The sequence below is a fragment of the Sander lucioperca genome, chromosome 14, assembly GCF_008315115.2.
Source record: "Sander lucioperca isolate FBNREF2018 chromosome 14, SLUC_FBN_1.2, whole genome shotgun sequence".
Taxonomy (NCBI): Eukaryota; Metazoa; Chordata; class Actinopteri; order Perciformes; family Percidae; genus Sander; species Sander lucioperca.
The window spans coordinates 25,664,192-25,684,724 of NC_050186.1; the positions used below are offsets into that span (position 1 = coordinate 25,664,192).

Sequence of the window (20,533 nt, forward strand, 5' to 3'; positions counted from 1 at the left end):
ACATAACATTACCACATCAACAAATCTAAAGACACCTGAGGCCTGTACTACGAAGCAAGATCAACATGCCCTAGATTTATTTCCGTTACCCGTCTTAACCAAACCAAAAACATCCGTGGTCCGACATAAGGTGTGTCACGACGGTGGTTATACCTGGTCTACCAGAGCCGCATATTTTACACAAGAAGAGCAAACGATAATCCTACAGAAATATGAAGAACACACGTTATACAGGCAAAAAGCTACAGTCACTGCTGCTACAGTAAACACAGGAAGGAAAGCTGGCAAAAAACTGCCAACCCTGTAAAAGTGTAAATTACAAGACTTACCAATAGGCAATCACTGCCCCATCATTCCGGCAAAATATCTGACCACAATTACACTTGCTGTAGCCCAGCGGTTCTCAAAGTGTGGGGTGTGCCCCACTGGTGGGGAATAGAGACGTGACAGGTGGGGCGTGCCAAACGGGAGGAAATTTTCCTTTTTATGCCTTTATATCTTTATCCAGACACCCCAACTGTCCCGGAAGTTCCGGGAGTCTCCCGCATATTGATAGCAGCTCCTTGACGCCTGCAAATGAGATCCAATCTCCCGGAATCTGGAGCAAGACCGCGCACTAGACTAGAGAGTGCCTGCGCGTGTGTGTGTGTGTTTGTGTGACTATAAATGCAGCGCGTGTGAGAGCAAACCGTCCTTATAGCTGTGTGTTGCTGCTTATTAGACCGATTACCCCCGGGGGCGACACCAAGTGTAACAAGTGACTCACCGTCGTGATACATAAAACCCTGGGTTGAACCTGAAGTTACCTCGGTAACCCCATATCTTGCTTCGTAGCACAGGCCTCCGGTAACTTCACTTCAACTGGCCACAGATGTGAGGCAGAGGAGGCAACGCGAAGCTCGTCAATTCTACAATGTAATTTATGATAATACTATGTGGGTTGCATGCTCGTTTGTTTGAACCCTCTTAGACTGCTATTCTAAAACAACTGAACAACGGGAGCGTAAGAATGCCTGTTATGGGTTGACTCACAGCTTTCTCTAGGAAGAGTTGGTCTCCTGTTAGATGGTAGGTACTCAGCAGGCCCCCAAGGATACGGATGGTTGTCTCAAAAAGATTCACGTCCACGTTCTTGTCGAAGGAGAGCTCTTTCTCTACCCAGTCCTTTGCTTCTGCAAACTCTACGCCGAGTGAGTCAGAGTACAAGAGTGGGAAGGAGAAAGAGAGAAAAAGAAAAGCATTACATTTGATGACATCAATTTAACATGGTGTATTAAAGATGTTTCGCCTGAAGTGACATGATCAAGTGGTCTCGTAACAGACTACAGACACCGCCCCCGACCACGGCTTTATCAGAAAACTCCACTCATTTAACTCAAAAAAAAAAAAAATCTAAATTGATGAAGATGCATTCAATGCATTTCAATGCATGCTTCTTGGTTTGCAAAACCTGGCACCCGCAAGAACCCAAAATGCAACTCGAATGCTAATGTAGCGGCTAACGTAGCCTCCAGATGCTAGCCTGCAGCCGAGATAAGGAGCAGGCTACAGAGATCTGGAAAGATCACTTCTTTCTGACTCCACTCCCCCAGATTCTTTTCATTTTTAAACTTGTACTCTTCAGCCCCAATGCTACAGACTTCAAACAGCTCCCTCTGGATCCACAAAAGGTTTTCTACAACTTGTTTCACATACGTAGTAGTACTACTTAACACCTGCAAGTAGCCTTTGATGTGTAAAATCAATGTAGTGAAGACAAAATTCGAAGCTACCTTTTAGAGATGGCACAAAAGATGCGAGTGGATTCAAACAGATGAAGCATTTTAAATGACACCTAGCCCCCAGAGAGAGGGAATAACTGACATACCTTCTTTTAGGCCCAATATCCACATGGTGTCCAAAGAATCAATGAGCGTCAAACCCAGTCCGAACCACTCGCCAAAAGACCTGGAGATAGGCTTGAGCTCATCGTGACCCCAGGCGTACTCCTTATAGCCTTTCCACGCATGTCTGAAGGCATCACACACTGCCGCAAGTCTGTCCACAGCTCCTGTTGAAACTACAAATAAAATGGTCCACAAAAGGAATGAATAAGAAATGAAAGTGTAATCTTAAAAGTCTGTGCTTCCTCTAGGATGCCCTCTCAACAGTGCATGTCTCATTTTCACATTATTTTGAGTAGAAGGAATATTCTGTGCCATGCATTGATACTGCTGCTTTGAGCACAGCAGGGTTTTATCCTACGAGTTAAAAAAAAGCTCAAATTTTAAGTTGGAAAAAAAGGTGCTGGGCTTTAAACAGCATATACCAGTAGAGCCGGACAACGCTATGAATCTGCTTGAGGGGAAAAGTTTCTCAGTGGACCCAAACAGCAAGAAAAGTTTAAAATATTCTCTTTTCCTAGGGTGACCAGATGTCCCGCTTTTGAATTGCATGTCCCGAGTCCTGACAAAAGCCTGTCGGGACGCTAAAATGTCCTGGTTTACACCAACCATTATGACATTGTCCTGGTTGTCAGTGATTACATAGCCGATGTGGTCTTATTATATAGCCCGATCATTAACTAAACCCATGTAGAAAGACTAATAAAGCGTGATCACTGATCGTTGTTTAGGTACATTAAACCACGTTAAGCTTTTTTGACTTAAATATAGCCCATGAGAACCGTGGAGAGTCAACCCACAGCCGCTCCGCTGCCCTGCCCACATGAAAATGTGAAGCAGACACTCATCACATGGGCCAATTTTGCTGACACCGGTGCATAATTTCACAGTAGGCTTTCAGTCAACAAAGTGATTCTTGAGCAAATTCACTCCTCTAACAAATACACGGAATGAATGTTTCCAATAGGGAAGCTATCTGCTCTATCAAATGAGATTACATTTGTGTGTGTGTGTGTGTGTGTGTGTGTGTGTGTGTGTGTGTGTGTTGTTGGTTAGAATAATACTGGTAACACTTTACGATAAGGGTACATGAATTATCATGAATTCATGCATGAATTAACTGATGTAGGCTATGTATTATTATGCATTATGTAATTAATGATTTATGTGTTACTGCATTCCTTAAAGCAGCCATATTATGCTCATTTTCAGGTTCATAATTGTATTTTAAGGTTGTACCAGAATAGGTTTACATGGTTTAATTTTCAAAAAACACCATATTTTTGTTGTACTGCACCGCTCTCTCTCACTGCTGCAGATCCTCTTTTCAGCTGGTCTCTGTTTTACCTACAGAGTGAGACCTCTTTTCTTCTTCTTCTTCTGTACTATCTTTGATTGCACTGCACATGCCCAGTAGCTCAGATGTAGATCATGTCAGCTAGCTAGCTCCATAGACAGTAAAAGAAAGGCTGTTTCTACAACTTTGGTCAGTTACAAGGCAGGATTAGCTGGGAGACTTCTAAATGAGGGCGCACATGTAAGTAGTTCTTTTGGAGATTATGGTGAACTTGTGTGTGTTGTAGCAGTGCTTTGCTATTGAGAACGAGGTAGCATGCTAGCGTTAGCGTTAGCATGCTAACGCTAACACTATGAGCTAATGGTTGCTGTTAGCCTGCTCGTTTCGGCTTGTGACGTCACAAGCCGTGCCGATTTTGAACAGCTCACCCAGAGACTGAAGGCAGGACACATTCAGAAACCGTATCTCACTCTAAACAGCATGGATGGTTTTTTTTCAAAGTTTGTATGTGTGTGGAAGCACCAGAGACACAACATAACACCCCAAATCCCAGAAAAAGTGTTTTTTTCATAATATGGGCACTTTAATATCCCATGAATCATCAGTAATTGACGTGCTCATAGTCATTCGTGACCATACATGAACAACACAACTAAAGCATTAGGTAAGTGGGCACATCATTATGATTTATTAAGCATGATCATGATTATTTATTTTTCTGCAAAAAAATGTGGTCATCACTGCGCAAATTCTGATTTGAACACAACTTGTGCATAATGATGTAGCCACCTTACCTAATGCTTTAGTTGATGTGTTGTTCATGCATGAGGTCATGAATGAGAGGCTATGAACTCATGTCAATTCCTGATGATTCATAAGATAAAGTAATGAAGTAATGCACAAATCATGAATTAATTCATGCATGAATTCATAATTCATGTAGAGTTACCATAACTTTAGTTCAAGCCTGTGGCAGAGGTTACAAATAATTCGTTTAGTGCCACAAAGTTTTTCACAAGTTCAGTGGGTACATTTTCCAAAAGAATGCTTTAATTCTGAAAAATAAAGTTGGTCCCACACGAAACTCACTCAATGTCTTTTAATAGCCTATTATTTCTTAGATATGTAGGTTACATACCAAGAACATTCATTAATATTAACTGAGATACCCCATTATGTTGTGAGCAGTAGGCCTATGTGTGCTGTTGGCAAAATTGTGTCTAATCTGTCTGTGTCCCGGTTTTAGTTCCGGGAAATCTGGTCACCCTATCTTTTCCAGGAGGAACAGAACGAGAGAAGAGGATCTTAAAGGACAATTTCGGCGCAAAATGAACCTAGGGGTTAATAACATATGTGTACCGAGTCAACCATTCTCTGGGATATGTTTTTATGCTATTGAATGCGTCTCTAGCTTTAAACAAGCTGCGTTCATGTTTACATGCAGGCGCCATCTTGGAAAACATGAGCAGTTGAATGACGAACGCCGTGCAACCAGTAACCAGTAATATAGCTCAAACACAGCGTTCGTGATTCGACTGCTCACGACTGTTTTCCAAGATGGTGCCCGCATGTAAACTTGAACGCTACTGTTTTTATAATCTATCTTTTTAATAAACTGTCTGTACACTTACAAAGTTCTCAATGCTTCGGTTTACATGTAGGGACCCTCATTATGCTACCGTGGAAGTGTGGTGCTATTTTGAGCCTTGTTAGTGGTATAGAAATAGAGATTTATCATCTGCCCCGAAAGCTAGCATTAGCAGCTAACCACCGGTTTGCGCTAGCTTGTTTAAAGCTAGAGATGCATTCGATTAGCATGAAAACAGATCCCAGAGAACGGTCGACTCGGTACACATATTATTAACCCCTAGGTTCATTTTGCGCCAGAATTGTCCTTAAACGATAGAGGGCTGGAGAACTATAAATAATGGCAATACAATCTTATGGTTTCTGCATTTTACATCAATAAGTTGAAAACTTTGAGTTTTGGACTGGTGGTCAGACAAAAACTAAACTATTTGTGTATTATTTAGAAAAACAAACAAGAAATAAATGGATAATTGGTTGCAGGGTTAGGGTTTCATGTTTACTTGCTGTTATAAAGCACTTTCCAAAATTTGAATACAGTACTGACCTTCTGGTGGGACAGGGTCAGCTGGGTTGGCTGGGGGCGCCGCAGCTTCTTTCTCATTGTTCGAGGGTGGAGGGTCTGTGGCCTGGTCAGCTTCGATCAGTGCTCCTCTCCAGCTGTGAGACCAAAGTTAAAACCCATATTACCATTTATTTATAACTGCTTCTCTTCTGCAACAAGGGCTACAGGGCTTGGGTGCAGCTGGAAAATGCTTGATTCCAATATTCGGAATAATGTCATGTTAACATGTCATCTGCTTTTCTTAACAGTTGCAAAATCTTCTGTAGTTGGGAAGAAAGAAATCACCTGACAATCTTCTTTTCTTTGTCCACCTCTTCTCCTTCTTCATCTTGAACCACCTCTTGCACTTGCTTTTTCCTACCGACTGTGTCTGAAATATTTCCATCTTTCTGCAGGCTCGGTGGACCTCTCTTGTTTGGGAATGTCTTATTCTGTGGATGAATAAGCTATTACGTATTTAAATATATAGTCTATATAAAGTATTGGTATCTAGAGTGATCATTTATTACCATTTTAGCAAACTGAACCACAGTTGGACTGTTCCAAAATCATAACTACAGTTCAAACGTGTGGACCAGAAATAAGTACACAAGCACAAGAACAGAGTACCCCATCAACAATGATTTGTCACCAGTAATGGATGTAACCACACAAGCACACACACACACACACACACACACACACACAATAGTTGAGGTAGTGAAGTTGATACAGTAACAAGTGGGCATGTATGTGTGTGTCTTTTAATTGATGGTTTTTGGTTAGAATTCGGTGATATTTCAATTTCAAATGTGTGTGAACATTGTGAAGGCCCCTGTATTATATACTTGTGTGTTTGTGCTGTGCTGCATCACTTAATTGCTTTTCCTCAAAGGTAGTCTGGGAAGCCTGATTGCAGTCATTCAGCCAGATTTGGAGCACCTGGGCCCAGCGTGCCACAGGCTATAAAAGGCCAGATTCCAGTCTCTCTCGCTCTCTCTTCCTGCCAGCGCCTGCAACCCTTTCGCTTTGTTAAGATTATTTGTTAATTTTGTAAATTTTTTACTTCTCTCACCTTACACTACATTATCCACATACACCCACAAGAACATTACTGATGTCACTGAAGAACCCACCTCACACTTAAATGTGTTCTTTAATTTATAGTCTGTCAAAAATAACCATCTTATTATTTCCATTCATGTTTTTGTCATGGTCAAAGAGCTGGGTTATAACAACATTAATTATTCCATTGCTACAAATATATGAAAGCCTAATACAGAGCAAAACAGGGTCAACTGTACAAGTCATCTCTAAATTCACATGCAGCACTGAATTAAAGAGAATTTATCAAGTATTGTAACAAGTACAGTTTGTATTCAGCGGTTTTGTTTTTTATTCTGACACTTGAGTTATGTGTATGTGTCCGACTGTAATTAACATGACAGATCTTTGCAGGTTCAACATTCTGGTTAGGAATTGCAGTTGCAAATGTGTCAATCTTGTCCGACTCTAGCACATTTACTTTTTCACTGATGTTGATTGATGTAAAATAAATTAACACAAACACAACTCTAACCTTAATGGGAGGTTTAGCCAAAATGGGGACATTTGGTGCTCTGGGCCCCACCACAGCATCTGCACCCGCATCTGGATCCACAGCTGGCCCCATATCTGGCCCTGCCACAGGAGGTGGAACTTTGGCTTCAGCTTGATCCAATACAGACTTCACCTCAGGAGGAATATCCTTCACGTCTCTGTCATTTAGCTCCAGCCAGTCCTCCCTGTCAGACAACCCTAAACACACAGAAGGAACAACATAATGTTAAAATAGACTCTTCACAGAGATGGCTACAGAAAGTTATCTTCCTTACTCTACCACCGCCCCCCGGACTAAGTCTGAGCTCCAATACATATATCATCTTTTAGCCTCAGACCGAGTCTGAGCAGGCATACATATATCATCTTTTTCCAAAAGCTCAGTTTTCCTAGTCCGCACAAAAACGTAGATTTATCTACTCTGGACAGGGATTTCAGAAAGCTCAGTTTTTGTGCCAGAAAAAAAGCTATCTTAGTTTGGCCGGAAAGCCATAATGAAAAGGAAATAGAAGCATTTGCAGATTTAGCCATCTTAGCGTGGACGTGGTCTGAAAATCAAAATATGCTATATGTAGATGTATACAAGAGATTAAGCAAGCAGGTGTGCACAAACACAAATGAGTGCAAAAACGAATCTAAACAAAGAGGTAAACCATCAGAGCGTCTCATGTGGCATTTTAGTAATTCACTGCAATTTCTCATCACTGACAAACACAACACACACAGGCCGTCCAACTCATCAGCTTCAACGAGTCACGCAGCAATACCATTACAGTGAGTTGAGTGTTGTGCAGGCATTGTTTACCTCTCCACTGCTCTGTCATGCTGGGATAGGAGAGCAGTCCAAATATGAGCAGCAGAGCCAGCAGGAACAGGATGAGGCTTCGCTGGAGCCGAGACAGCTGCTTCCATTTCTGTAGGCAGATATAAAACAAAGCTAAACTACACTGAAACATGACCAACGGCTCTGGATTCAAATCACAAGCGTCTGTCAGCAGATTCCAACCCCCCCCCCCCCCTCTCAAAATATCTTACAAATCTGTTTATGCTTTTGAAAGTAGAGTGGCTAAGGGAAAAGCGTGATGGCCTTGCTGGTCTAGCTTACCCTGTATAATCTCAACATCTCTCTCCACCTGATGCATTAAGCCAAGTGACAGCTCACAAATAAACAATCCAGCTCAAGCCCAGCAGTGCAGAGGGAAGGACAGAGGCAGGGTCTCTCAGGAGAGAAGGCTAACAGGCAGAGTGGTACCACTCTGTTGCCTGCTCTAATTAACACCTGTGCAATACCATGAAACTATTGAGCCATCGTCTGCGAGCTGTGAAAGAACACACAACAGACTTCATCTCAGGGGACATTTCTTTTGCTATAGCTCATTCACCATCACAGCATCTGCATATTATGTTCAGTCAAATGTCGCTTTTTTTTTTTTTTTTTTTTTTTAATACAAATCTTCAGGAAACATTTTATCAACCAGGCATTTGTGGTATGGCACAGCGAAGAAGACAGTTATTCATTTTCTCCATCTGCACTTGGCTGGAGGAAGGGAAACTCACTCGGCAGACAAACCCTCACAGAACAATGAGAGATCCAGAGCTTCTACCTGACTTGCATGTCTTTGGGAATGTTAAAGAAAACCAATGTGGAGAAGTCCTGAGGACACAAACGCTGAGCCAACAAGCCACTCAAAGGAACATGATTTGCACAGGTGCAGGGGAGTGCTGGGCCTGATCGACGTCTCTGATGCTATAAATCTGGCTTTATGGAGGAACTGTCTGTTGATATACTGCGGAAATAAAAATGTTACAGATCAGTCGATGAGAGCGCCGGTTTGCCTTTTCAATTCAGAGAACTGAATGAAATCCCTTTATGACCGTGCTGTTTAGCTTTTTTTTTTTTTTTTTTTAAAAGAAGAGGTGACAGAAGTAATCGTGTCGATATGAAGAATAAAGAAGTGTTTTTGCTAAAGATCAGGGTATCTGCAGATTATCTGATCAATTTAAAATAATCTTTAATTTTTTTTAAGGGTTAAAAATTAATGCAAAACTGGATTCCAAACCATTTTTTTGGGGAAAAATAAAAGTGGGCACAAATTTGACAATGAAGTGTTGAGGGATGGCATCACACATAAAGCAGATGTGTTGGGAAAAACAAATGTGTTGGACCACATATGATAAAACTGAAGGGGAACACACACCAGCAGCGTATAACACAAATCAGAACACCACCCATTGTTTTCTGTGCAAACCCTCATACTCACGGTGTCTTGATGTGCATCAGGATAGAACACTGTCTTAATTCTCAGTGCCATCGACACATTTCAACTCTCCGGAAAAGCAGCAATTTGATCCCATTTGCTCCCCAGAACAGCACGTCCTGGCTACTATTCCCTGACTACAGTACTCCCTGTGTGTATGGTGCATTAGCTGTGTGCTAAATAATACATCTGGTCTATGTTGCACTTAACACTAATAGCTGTTAACACACTGTCATAACTTGGTGAAGAAATACACTTTTAATCCTTCCAGAAACTGACGAGCACTATGAATATACTGACAGGCCGATGGCAAGCTTTTATACACACCTGACAAAATAACCATGGCCTGCTGTGTTCTGCAAAATATTGCAAAGCACCATGGTTAACATGTAAGTAGATCACTTAGGTAACATTGTGAAATGACCAAGGCCTAATGGTTTGTATTTGACAAGGGATTTTCTTTCTTTGACACACTCTCTCTCTCTCTCTCTCTCTCTCTCTCTCTCTCTCTCTCTCTCTCTCTCTCTCTCTCTCTCTCTCTCTCTCTCTCTCTCTCTCTCTCTCTCTCTCTCTCTCTCTCTCTCTCTCTCTCTCATCAAACTAACAAAACTGGATCGGCCCATGGATCTGTTAAATTTTCCGATCCCCGATCCAGCTATTTTGTCAATGTCGGGACCAATATCCAATATTAACATCGGATCGGTGCACCTCTAGTAAAGTTTCTATCTCTGCAGAAGAAGTTTTCTTTTTGCTGCCCTTAAGTATTTTTATTTCTTCTTAGGCATTTTTTTCTCTCCTTTATTTTCCTCTTTTGTCTGAGTGTAACATTATCTCCTGTCAAATGTCAGTGGCTTGTTGGTGTGTGGTGTGTATGTACGGCTTTCAGCGCATGTTTCATCAATCCCACGTAGGATTCTTATTTTCCTCTTAATGCTTTGTGCAAGAACAAATATAAAGAGAAAAATAAGAAAACATTCATGCACGAGGCCCATTATGAGCGAGCTTGTTAGACCAGTTGAACAAGAATGAAAGAGGAAATCCGTGAACAGAGCAGGAAACTGCCCCGAGTATGGAAAAGCAAACAAAAGAACGAGACGCGAAATGATAAGTAAATAAATATGCCTGTCAAACCATGAGTATCAAAACCAACAGGAGATAAGGGTAGTGATAGGACATAAGAAAGGAGTGAAAGGTGTAAGAAATGGCAGAGTATAGAAAACAAGACTAAAGAAAATGTGCAGGTAGACGAGAGAGAGACGGTGAGGAGAATTGGGTTATCTTGCTGTAGTGATCAGAGATGTAATGTGCTCAGGGGAGGTTTTTTATCTGACGAGTTTGAAAGTTCAGGCTGCTCCACAACAAAGGAGGTGGAAGAAAAGAAGACTGGAACCTAGGAATCGATTTGTCTGAAGAAAAGTGATGCATTTCATAAAAGACAAAGATGCTTTGCTCAGTGAAGTGGTCAGAAGCAGAACCAAGCAGCTGGAGGCTTACAGCTGAAGCCTTTTTGCAGATATTTCCATCTGGTTATATTATCAATGAATAGTTTCTACAACTAATTTTTCAGAAAATGTACTGCATCACAAGTTGACAAATAAAATGAAAAAAAAGTCCTAAAGACCTAGTAAGGTGTTGCCACCGTGAGTCTCCAGCTTTTGTGCTCCTTTTCTATTCATTATTTATTAATTCAATAATTCTGCAAGTCTCCCAACTTTACTGAAGGGATGATCATCATTCATTTAGAGCTGCAAAGATTAATCGATTAGCTGTCAACTATTAAATTAATCCCTAACTATTTTGTTAAATCGATTCATCGGTTTGAGTCATTTTGTTAGAAAGAAAAAAAAAGTAACTCTCTGATTCCAGCTTCTTAAATGTAAATATTTAACCTATTAACCTAATAACCTAATAAGGACCTAATAAGCTATTTGCTTCTGCCTGCTCCTTCTCGAACTTATACTTTTTTTTATTATTTATTTTTTTTGCAACATTGTTGTTGTTTGAGATAAACAATAAAAAAATAAAAAATAAATACAAATGAAATGAATGAAATGGTTGTGGAGTGTTATTTTTTTTTTTAACAATGTCTTTATTGACTTTGTTTACTTACAATAAAACGTCTATTTAACAAGTCCCCCCCCCCCAACCCAACCCACAGCAAAGTTTATCTCCTAACAGCTGTTATACTATAAGAGCCAAAAAAAAACAACACAGAAAAATCAACAACAGAAAGAAAATGACATGACAGTATATACACTAGCAAAGTCATGATATCCATAAATACCAAAAACAAATAGTTGCACCTTTCCTATCACCCTCCAAGACATGTCTCAGTCCTGTCCCCTTCTGCTTCACCACCGGCCTGAATCCCAGGTATCCTGTCCCGCATTTTCCCTCTGTGGAGAGTGCTATTTAACATGAGGCTCCCATAGGTGCTCAGTTGGGTTGAGAGCTGGTGACTGTGAATGCCATAGCATGTGATTCACGTCATTTGCATACTCATCAAACCATTCAGTGAAGGTTTACTGCATATAGTGCCATGTTATGACATGTACTGTGACAGAAGATATTCTCCATATCTTCCACCACTGCCATCAACCGTAACTCTGCGGTACGGCAGTGATATGCTCAACTCGTGCTAACACGAGTTGAGCACAAGCTCATTATCTTGCATCCGACGCAGGGTTTCAGCGTCAACGTGTTAAAGAGCCATGATCTGCACACTGCCTTACAGGACCACTCACCCTCCAGCAGGACTGTCTCCGGTGTTTGCCGTTGTTGTAAGTGTGACTGTGCGGATCATTGAGCGTCAGAGAGATGAAGTCCTTTCTGGAAGGCGGATACATCCTCTGATCGGGGCCAGTCGTAGCTCATAGACGCTGCATTCAGACGAGTAAAACACACAGTTAGCCTGGCCATGCCTATCTCCTAATATAACATATTCATATAGTAAAAATACCACACACACTGAATTACTTACATGTGAACATTAGCTACGTTTGTCTGCTTTCATGTCACTGTCAATGTAATACATTTGAGGGTTTTGGACTATGGTGGTTTTAGAGGCAGAAGTTAGTAAAACACCACAGTATAGTAATCCTGCTGGATGTCTTGATCTAGGTTTGGAGTCCATGCATGATGGTAAGGTGTAGTTATCTTTTTTTGTTTTCTACCTAAACTACAGGTAAAAAGATGTCAGGGTATCTAGACGAAAACCAGGACACAAAATCAGATTATGGTTATTTCACCAGCATTTAACTGACTTAGATTTAAATGTGTACGTTTTTATAAAAGGAGAGTATACAATTAAGTTATTAGGCTAGTTAAAACGGCTCGGTGGATCCTCGACTCCCCACTCCCAAACCTGAGAGACCTCCACTCGAGCCGTCTCTAGAAACAGGCATCTAACATCATGAAAGAGATTTCTTTCTTCTTTTTAAATGTATATTTATATATGCTGCTAAGTGGAGTAACTGCTACCAAAACAAATGCTGTTGTGTTTAACACGCAGTGACCATAAAGCACCTATCCAATTTTATTAACACCACCGGAAGGAGTAAACAGAGAAGGATCAAATTGTTGATTTGCAACATACCAGCCATGGGTATTTTGTGCCATTTGACACTACGCACAGCATATAGCTATCACAGAGATAACTGTTATTGCCTATACCTCAAATACTATCTTCATTTCATCTGGTTGAAATGCCGGTTTTCCTGATGATATTTTATTCTATGCTAGTTTAATGTAGTGTAGGTACTCGTTCTTCTGTGATAGGCAAGTTCCAACTGCTGCCATGTTCTTTTGCAAACACCTTCATGAATTGTTTCCAGATTCCAGATTTCCAGAGAAGAAGCTAAGTCACTGAATTGATTTGAGGTTTTATCTGAGCTGTAAGACTATCATCTTACATCACTGTTGAGATACAAACTTAGATGCATCCATCATCCCCTTCAGCACCATGGACAGCTGACGTGCGCTTGCTCTTGAGTGATGTTTTAGGAAACGGGTGTAAAAACTTACAAGAGCCCTTAGAAAACGCTCTTAACATCTAATATCGATTGTTACCGTGAATAAGAACTGGACATAACAGTGACGCTCCTTGCAGTGGTAACAGAGTCTTTGTAAGAAAGCTTGATCAGAGATTACAAGTAACAACAGCTTCCACGCAAAGCTAAGGTTATTCTGTAAGTCTTGGAGCTAGTCAGGCCTACTTCATCAAAAGTACAGCGTACACTTTACAATGGAATTATTTTAGGAATGCACTTACAGAGCAAATTATTGCAAGTTATATAAAATAACTAACGTTAAAGTAAGCTTCATTAGTAAATTACAGTCACGAGCTTTTTCAGCAAGGTAGGCTAATAGTTACTTTATTTTGTTAACTAGCTAGCTAGCTAGTTACACCCCTGCTCCACACATCACGGACATGCTGTTTAAACACACCGACAACACCACTAACAAATAGTCATACATTAAGCTGCCTCCCCCTCACCTTTGTGCCTGGTTGGTTGCCTTACAGCGACGTTATTCTCCTGAAAGCTAAGCAGCTGTTAGCTAGCTACGAGAGGCTAGCTTGCTTCTTCGGCTCGTTACTGAATGGAAAGTGACACTGCTCGGCAGTCAGAAGAACTAACATGTAACACAGTAGTCCGTCCGACTGTCACACAAGACGACCGGCTGCTACGTGAAATGTCAAATAAATAAAACTGAAGAAAACATGGCTAAAGTTAACGTTAGCTAACTAGTTAGCAACCAGAGACAGATGCGGAAAAGCAAGAGCTGACGAGAGGATGCTGCGCGTCATGTGACGTGTGCACGTGTTGTGACGGTCTCGTTAACCCTTATCAAGCCTTCAACACAGTGTTCACAGATCAGACGGAATGACACAACTTTGGCTTTTTTTGGTACTGCAGGTCGTTTGATTTAATTCCAGCTGTCCTTAAAAAACTTTTTAAAACCCCCTAAATAACCATCTCCTTTTAAACCCATGTAAAATTAATTAGATTTCTAACTATTCTCTAGCTGCGTTGTATGTTTGCTTAGAGACATTTTTTTTTTATTTTTTTTTTATACATTTTTGCATGTTTAGCTGACTAATATTTACAGTATTTGAAAGTAATAAAAAGCCTGTTGCAGGTTCTGCAACACATTCAGATGGTGGCCATCATCAGGTCAAAATGTAATGTGTCCAATACTTTTATTCATGACCAAATAATTACAAAACTAATGATGATAAAATACACTGAGTCAACATTTGGTTATGTATTTTTTTTTTTTTAATTCAGTGGACAAAATTCTTTGAATGAGCTAATGATCACACGAGAAAGATGTCCAGCATGTCATTTCAGATTTTTTAAAATGATAATTTGTACTAAACAAGTAAAGTAACAATGATCAGTCTCAGCCAGCTAAGGCAATCATATGGAATGATGATATGACAAATCTAAATATAAAAAGAAAACATGGAATATTAAACACCAGGCTAGAATTGCCAACCCATGGCAAAACATGCTTAAACATTAATCCAATTCCTTTAGATAAGATTAACTACATTTCTTTCCTGTTCTATATCAGTGGCACGCCTCATCTCTACCGCTGAGAATTTTGTTTAAGAAAGAAAACGAGTTTTGGTGTTTTCCAGCTGCAGAGCTGCCATTTTGGCTGAGTCAATATAACTCCCTGAGATCTCACTCAAATGAGTCCTCTACTCCCTGCAGACAGTGCACACTGCACACCGCTCATCACTCACTGCTGACCGACTCTGAGACGCAAACACCAAATCCTCATTCTGCTGAGAAGCTACAGGGCTTGCTTCTTTTCTCTGAACCCAAGCACTTCTCAGATTGAATGAAGCAGAAATTAAGGTCGACAGCAATTACTCACTGCTAAGTGGGTGGTAATTAGCACTTTATTTTCACCAGGGGGGCCAAAGAAGCTCTGCTGGGCCGGGGGAACTATTCTTGCACTTACTCTACAGCCAAACCTATGCATGATCTTTACAGTGAAAGAAATTACAGTATTGTTCTGGGAGGAAATGGATGGATCTGTAGACTCTGGCTGCTTAGCTTCAGTCTGTGGTTTGCATGAGAATAACCGAACAAGAGAGAATCTCCTTTAACACACTTGAATTTAACATTTCTGCTGTTGAAACAGTAAATAGTCCAATGTAAACCTTTTGGACAGGTGCGTAGCAGAATGAGATCTAATGAAAATATGGTAAAGTCTTGTACACAGTCATCACAAAATGTATAAACGGTTCTATCACAGACCTTCAGGGAAATTGGGGGAAACGAAAGCCTGATAATCAGACTGAATTACCATTTTGTGTCACTTCATTTTTTAGTCTTAAATTGTGTTTATGTTAGATGATTTTTGTTTGAAACGCAATACTTTCCCCCACATTTCTTCCTAATCCGTAATCTTTGTGATGGGTTGATGCAGCCTGTGGCTGTTTAATAAACATGCTAATATGTAGTGTTGTCATTTAAAGCCTAATGAAGATCTACAACTAAAACTTCTTTAACATTTTTGGATAACAGTGTGCAGGAGTACAACATTTATTAAGGTTAAAGGAACACAGCGACTTATTGGGACTTTAGCTTATTCACCGTACGGCGTGTACAAATAACAAGGTTATTGTTACCTCCAGGATCTGTGCTAAGCGAGGCTAACGGTGGCGGCTGAGAAGGGTATGTATGGACTTATCTAACTCTGGGGGATACGGTGAATAAGCTCAAGTCCCAATAAGTCGGCGTGTTTCTTTAAGGCTGGTGTTATGTTGTCAACAAATCTCATGAAAAGAGCAAAACCAACAAAGATTTCCCTACCCCGACTGTGGCACTGAATTACGTAAAACAGCTGGGCACTGTAGTTTTAGCCAACATTACTCGGACCAACGGGAGTAAACTGTGCACTTGTTGGGGACTATTTTCAGCAGCGGCTTAATGCACATTTGGTGCTCTAGTGAGTATTTCTGGAAGCAGGACGGTGTGTGTAGGACTCTACAGAGTGTGTGTACGTATATGGTAATGAAGGAACATGTCACTCAGTGCAACAAAGTTCCTCACTGGAAGAACTTTGGAACAACAATGTAGCTCTATGGCACGGTGGAAGAAGATACAGTATGAGGTTTTAGATACACACAATACTTGTTGGTTGAACTAATTCAGTGTTGATTTTGGTCTTTTCATGGATTTATCTTTAAACATTTCCTAAGTCTTGTTTTAATGCTAAACTACAAAACTGACCAACATACTGTGGCATCAGCAGCTTCAGTGCCCACGTGTATATCATGAATGTATCATACCTGAGACGTAAAAAACCCATACAATAACATGAAACTGTAAAAAACAAACAATGTTTTGTATTACAACAAAATGAGGAAATGTGCTGTTGACAACTGGAAGCACCAAGACAATGTGACTGTCCACTTCTATTGTTTTTAGGATTAAAGAATATAAAATGTAATCGGCACCATGAGAAAAGTGACACCCACATCTGAGGTCACTTACAGTACTAAAGTAGTGGACAGAGAGTCTGAGATTACTGGCCGCTGGGTCACATTCGGCCTTTGGGACCACAGTAGCTGTGTCCCCATGCAGAACACATTGTTAAGAGGTCAGCTAGGACAGTCTGGCTTTTATATAGACAATGGGCAGGCTATGACAAAAGCACAAAATACACAACAAAAATCAAACATATGTATATAAAAGGATTAAAAAAAAAAAAAAAAAAAAAAACATACATTTTTAAATTATTCAATACAAGATAAACGTCTCTGTAAACAAATTTGACTTCTCTGTGAAAAAAAGCCTGGGTACGCTTGTGTCCTCCCAAAATTCATGAATACGGAGTCATTCAACTTGAGAGATTGAATTCCCTGAAAACAAGGAGAAAAAAAGGAAGTGGCATCTTCTGTTCCAGTTGTCCGCTAGGTGTCCGTGAAATGAACAGAGGTATGTGTCCTGGACCTGTGAGTCTTCTGGGACAGCACCGTTTTCTAGCACTTCTAGCTGAAACACACAGGTCCGATGGTGAAGCCAAACTGGTGTGTGAAGTTTCCGCCTCCCATTGGTGCTACGTCTCTCAGGGGGAGCAGATGGAGGTCCTCGAACTCAAACACAGACTCCCGAGGTCCAGAAAGGATCTCCTCTCCAGGCTGACACACAGGAAACAGAATATTTATTTATTTTACATTTAATTGCTATGACTCATCACTTTTTTATGTGACAGTAATACTTAATACATATTTGGTATTATGATTTGTCTCAAATGAGGCTGCAGCTAACAATTGTTCTGCATTTCATTCCTTCCTATGGAAACCCTGAGAGGCAAGATCCGTTTTCTAACTGTGATCTTAATCGTTCTCTTTTCTGCGTTCATGACTTAAGAACAGGTGGTTTTGCCAGGATATTTTATTTTTAAGTTTTTTTGTGGGAAAAAAAATGTTCAAGGTGAATTTTGTGTGTGTTTAGTTTGTTTAGTTTGTTTTATTTGGATCCCCATTAGCTTCAGCATAAGCTAAAAGCTATTCTTCCTGGGGTCCTACAATCTATCGTGTGACAATACAATTTACGACATCACATTACACACCATACGCACAAAAAGATTACTTCACATTACACAACATTTGAAAATACAAATCATATTTTACAGTTGACGCAATTAATCACACACACAAAAAAAAATAAAATAAAAATAAAAATATAAAAAATAAAATAAAAAAATTACGCTACTCCGAATAGATCTATTTAGTTTAGTGTTTGTCAAAGTAACACTGATTTTGCCCACAAGAGGCTGAGGTGTACCAATACCCCAGATGCGGTCAAAAAGTTAAAAAAAAAAAAATTACTTTCCTAACCACTTTTCCTAAACCCCGATGGTAAACGTCATGAGGTCAAGGAAAGGTGTGAAGGAGAATTCAAAAGGAATTAGGAAAATACAACCGCGGTGCGAGGAGAATCCGACTTCCACTCGGCTGCGTAAACAAGCGACGGCCGATGTTGTTGACGTGGGTCTGCCGGTGAAACTACACCGTTCCGACGGTGGACTACAGAAAGGCATCTGGATACTTTGCCCCGTGCGTTTTCTTTTACCGTGTTGTTTAATGCAGGCTCTATAAACGTGGACAACCCGGTGGAAAATATTACTCCATCATCATTTTATTTCTCATCTTATTCTGCATTAATTATGTCTGTTCAAGTGAAGCAGCCACTGCATGTCATTTCATCATTATAAAGCACTGAGCTGTAGGCTTCTTCTATAGGTGTTTTGCGAAAAAAAAGTTTGTTATCATTATTGTTTGCTCACACACACACCCTCCTGCCCACTCATTTCTATCCACATGCATCCCGTTTAGGATTATTGTGTGGAAATAATTGTCAGGTATGCAAGATAAGCAGAACGTATAAGGCCTACGAGTCTACTGTACATATTCTATGTTATAAGGGTTAGATGGTTGCAGGTGAGTGAAAGAAATACATTAGTATTATTAAGGACAATATTCTCTTAACTGTAAACACACAATTCGAATGTCTCTTATCATGGCAGCCACTTAACTACTTCCTGGTCATTTCACTCAGTTAGGAACCTTCATACGCAAATTTGACCGCAGGCCCCATGTTCTAAATAGAAAAGCATTCATGTTTTCTTTCAGCTGAGTTTGCATGGAGAGGTTCAAACTCAGCTGGAAGAAAACATGAATGCTTTTAGTCCCATTTAGAACATGGGGTAGTGGTGCACTTCAGCCTCTTGTGGCTGAAATTAATGAAAAGTATGAGTACAACAACAAACACTTGATTAATCCTGGCAAAAAATAAATACATTTCACGTGGCAAAACCTTTTTTCCACACCTGTTCTAAAAGAAAAAAGTAAAAATTATCCTGTCAAAACATTTTTTTCCCCCAGTAAAACTTTCCCCCCCTAACTGCTTCACAGAAACAAAATTACGGAATTTAGAAAGATTATCCTGGCAAAAAAAAAAAAAAAAAAAAAAACTTAGAATGCTCACTTCATCATCCTGGACCAAACCAAAAAAATTATATAAATGCTTTTAGTATTTGCAACTACTGTATATCTTTTAAAAGTTCTGAAAATATTTTTCAAATAAATATAATGAAGAAGTTGCAAAAAATTAAATGTTGCTGACTATTCACAGGACGGTTAAGATTTTTTCTCAACAATATTTTATGAAACCGCAGCAGCAGCATGACCTGAACTTCCTCAAGCCTCTCAAGCGAACTGTAAAAAGGGACATTTAGAAAACTTCCTACGTACCACACAGTCTTTAAGTGCTCCAAGGTAACTTTGCCTCCTGGAGTCAGTGAGGAATTTGACATCTCTGTCTGCCTGGCCCAGTCTGTGTCCTGGCTGGCACGAGTGGGTGATATTCTGGACGGCGGTGCTACTGTGCAACCTCAGAAAACGCATCTGGACCACATTAGCACCTGGATAGTAAAACTGGGAAGGAAGGTATAAGAATGTCACGCATTAGCAATGTCAGCTGGTACGACAGCAACAATATTAAAAGGTAAAAACAAACACTAAGTGAAAAATTGACAAAATGTCTGGAAAAATTAAGTAGTGTAGTATATAATGAAGTATATTCCATCGTTTTGTTTGTAATGTGTAATGTGAAAGGGGTCAATGTTTTGGTTTTTTTGCGGCACATTTGCGTGCATTCACACACACTGAATGGGGGTGGTGCGATTAGGCTGTGGCGGTGGAGGCCGCAGGGGAGAGCTGAAAAACTCCTGCCGCAGCCTGCGGCGAAAAGTCGAGACCGATTCAACTTTTGGAGAAACTCAACCAGGCATCACCGCGCGGTGGCCAATCACGTAACCGCCGATCAGACTGGTCAATCTGTTTTGAGGCAGTGTGAGAGTCCCGTACCGTTATCGCCGGATCGCTTTTGTTGGTCTGAACGTGCCCTTACAGGCTCGCGTTAGGGTTTTCTTGGTATCTTTTTTACTTATTTTGTCGTATATGTAACACTGATTTTTTTTTATGTGCTAAATAAATCAAATCAAAAATGTTAGAATCTGTGTTTTCAGATTGTTGTGGATTTCTACTACCCCCAAGTGTCCAATAACACCAATGAACACAGTTTTGATGAATATACTAATCCGTCAATAGAGAAGTAGGGTGAATGTTTAGTTCTGGTTGTTCCCTTCTCTCACCTGAAACCCCTGCTCCAGCTTGCTGAGCCACTGAAAGGATCCTTCTTCAGAAAATTCTTCCATCCAGGCTTTCATGGGCAACTGCAGGCAGACAAAAGAAGGCATACATTTTGCCAATCTGAGTGCAAGTCCTGCTTTCATATAATAGACTTGTGGAGGTCAATGGTGTTCAGACAGCTGCTGA

At 40.3% G+C, this 20,533-nt stretch overlaps 2 protein-coding genes across 7 annotated transcripts in view; both read right to left on the reverse strand.

Annotated features, from left to right (window-relative positions):
* The window catches only part of man1b1a (mannosidase, alpha, class 1B, member 1a), a 23,063-nt gene extending 9,085 nt beyond the window's left edge, over window positions 1-13,978 (reverse strand). For 2 of the 4 annotated variants that reach the window (XR_004101204.2, XM_031277536.2), the window contains exons 1-8: window positions 13,664-13,978; window positions 11,913-12,047; window positions 7,716-7,824; window positions 6,891-7,108; window positions 5,618-5,763; window positions 5,315-5,427; window positions 1,868-2,059; window positions 1,033-1,181 (exon numbers count right to left, since the gene is read on the reverse strand). Coding sequence is in view for 3 of the 4 variants with exons in the window: in XM_031277536.2 (XP_031133396.1) it covers window positions 1,033-1,181; window positions 1,868-2,059; window positions 5,315-5,427; window positions 5,618-5,763; window positions 6,891-7,108; window positions 7,716-7,824; window positions 11,913-12,014 (1,029 nt within the window). In the remaining variant the exon portion in view is untranslated. The remainder of the gene's footprint in view (window positions 1-1,032; window positions 1,182-1,867; window positions 2,060-5,314; window positions 5,428-5,617; window positions 5,764-6,890; window positions 7,109-7,715; window positions 7,825-11,912; window positions 12,048-13,663) is intronic. The other 2 variants (XM_035991572.1, XM_035991571.1) reach the window with 2 other exon arrangements.
* Window positions 13,979-16,241: 2,263 nt separating this feature from the next.
* The window catches only part of si:ch211-196i2.1 (collagen alpha-1(I) chain), a 137,171-nt gene continuing 132,879 nt past the window's right edge, over window positions 16,242-20,533 (reverse strand). For all 3 annotated transcript variants that reach the window (XM_035991588.1, XM_031277561.2, XM_035991589.1), the window contains 3 exons: window positions 20,350-20,430; window positions 19,448-19,630; window positions 16,242-17,329 (listed from right to left, as the gene is read on the reverse strand). In XM_035991588.1, the coding sequence (XP_035847481.1) occupies window positions 17,180-17,329; window positions 19,448-19,630; window positions 20,350-20,430 (414 nt within the window). In that variant the 3' untranslated portion in view covers window positions 16,242-17,179. The remainder of the gene's footprint in view (window positions 17,330-19,447; window positions 19,631-20,349; window positions 20,431-20,533) is intronic.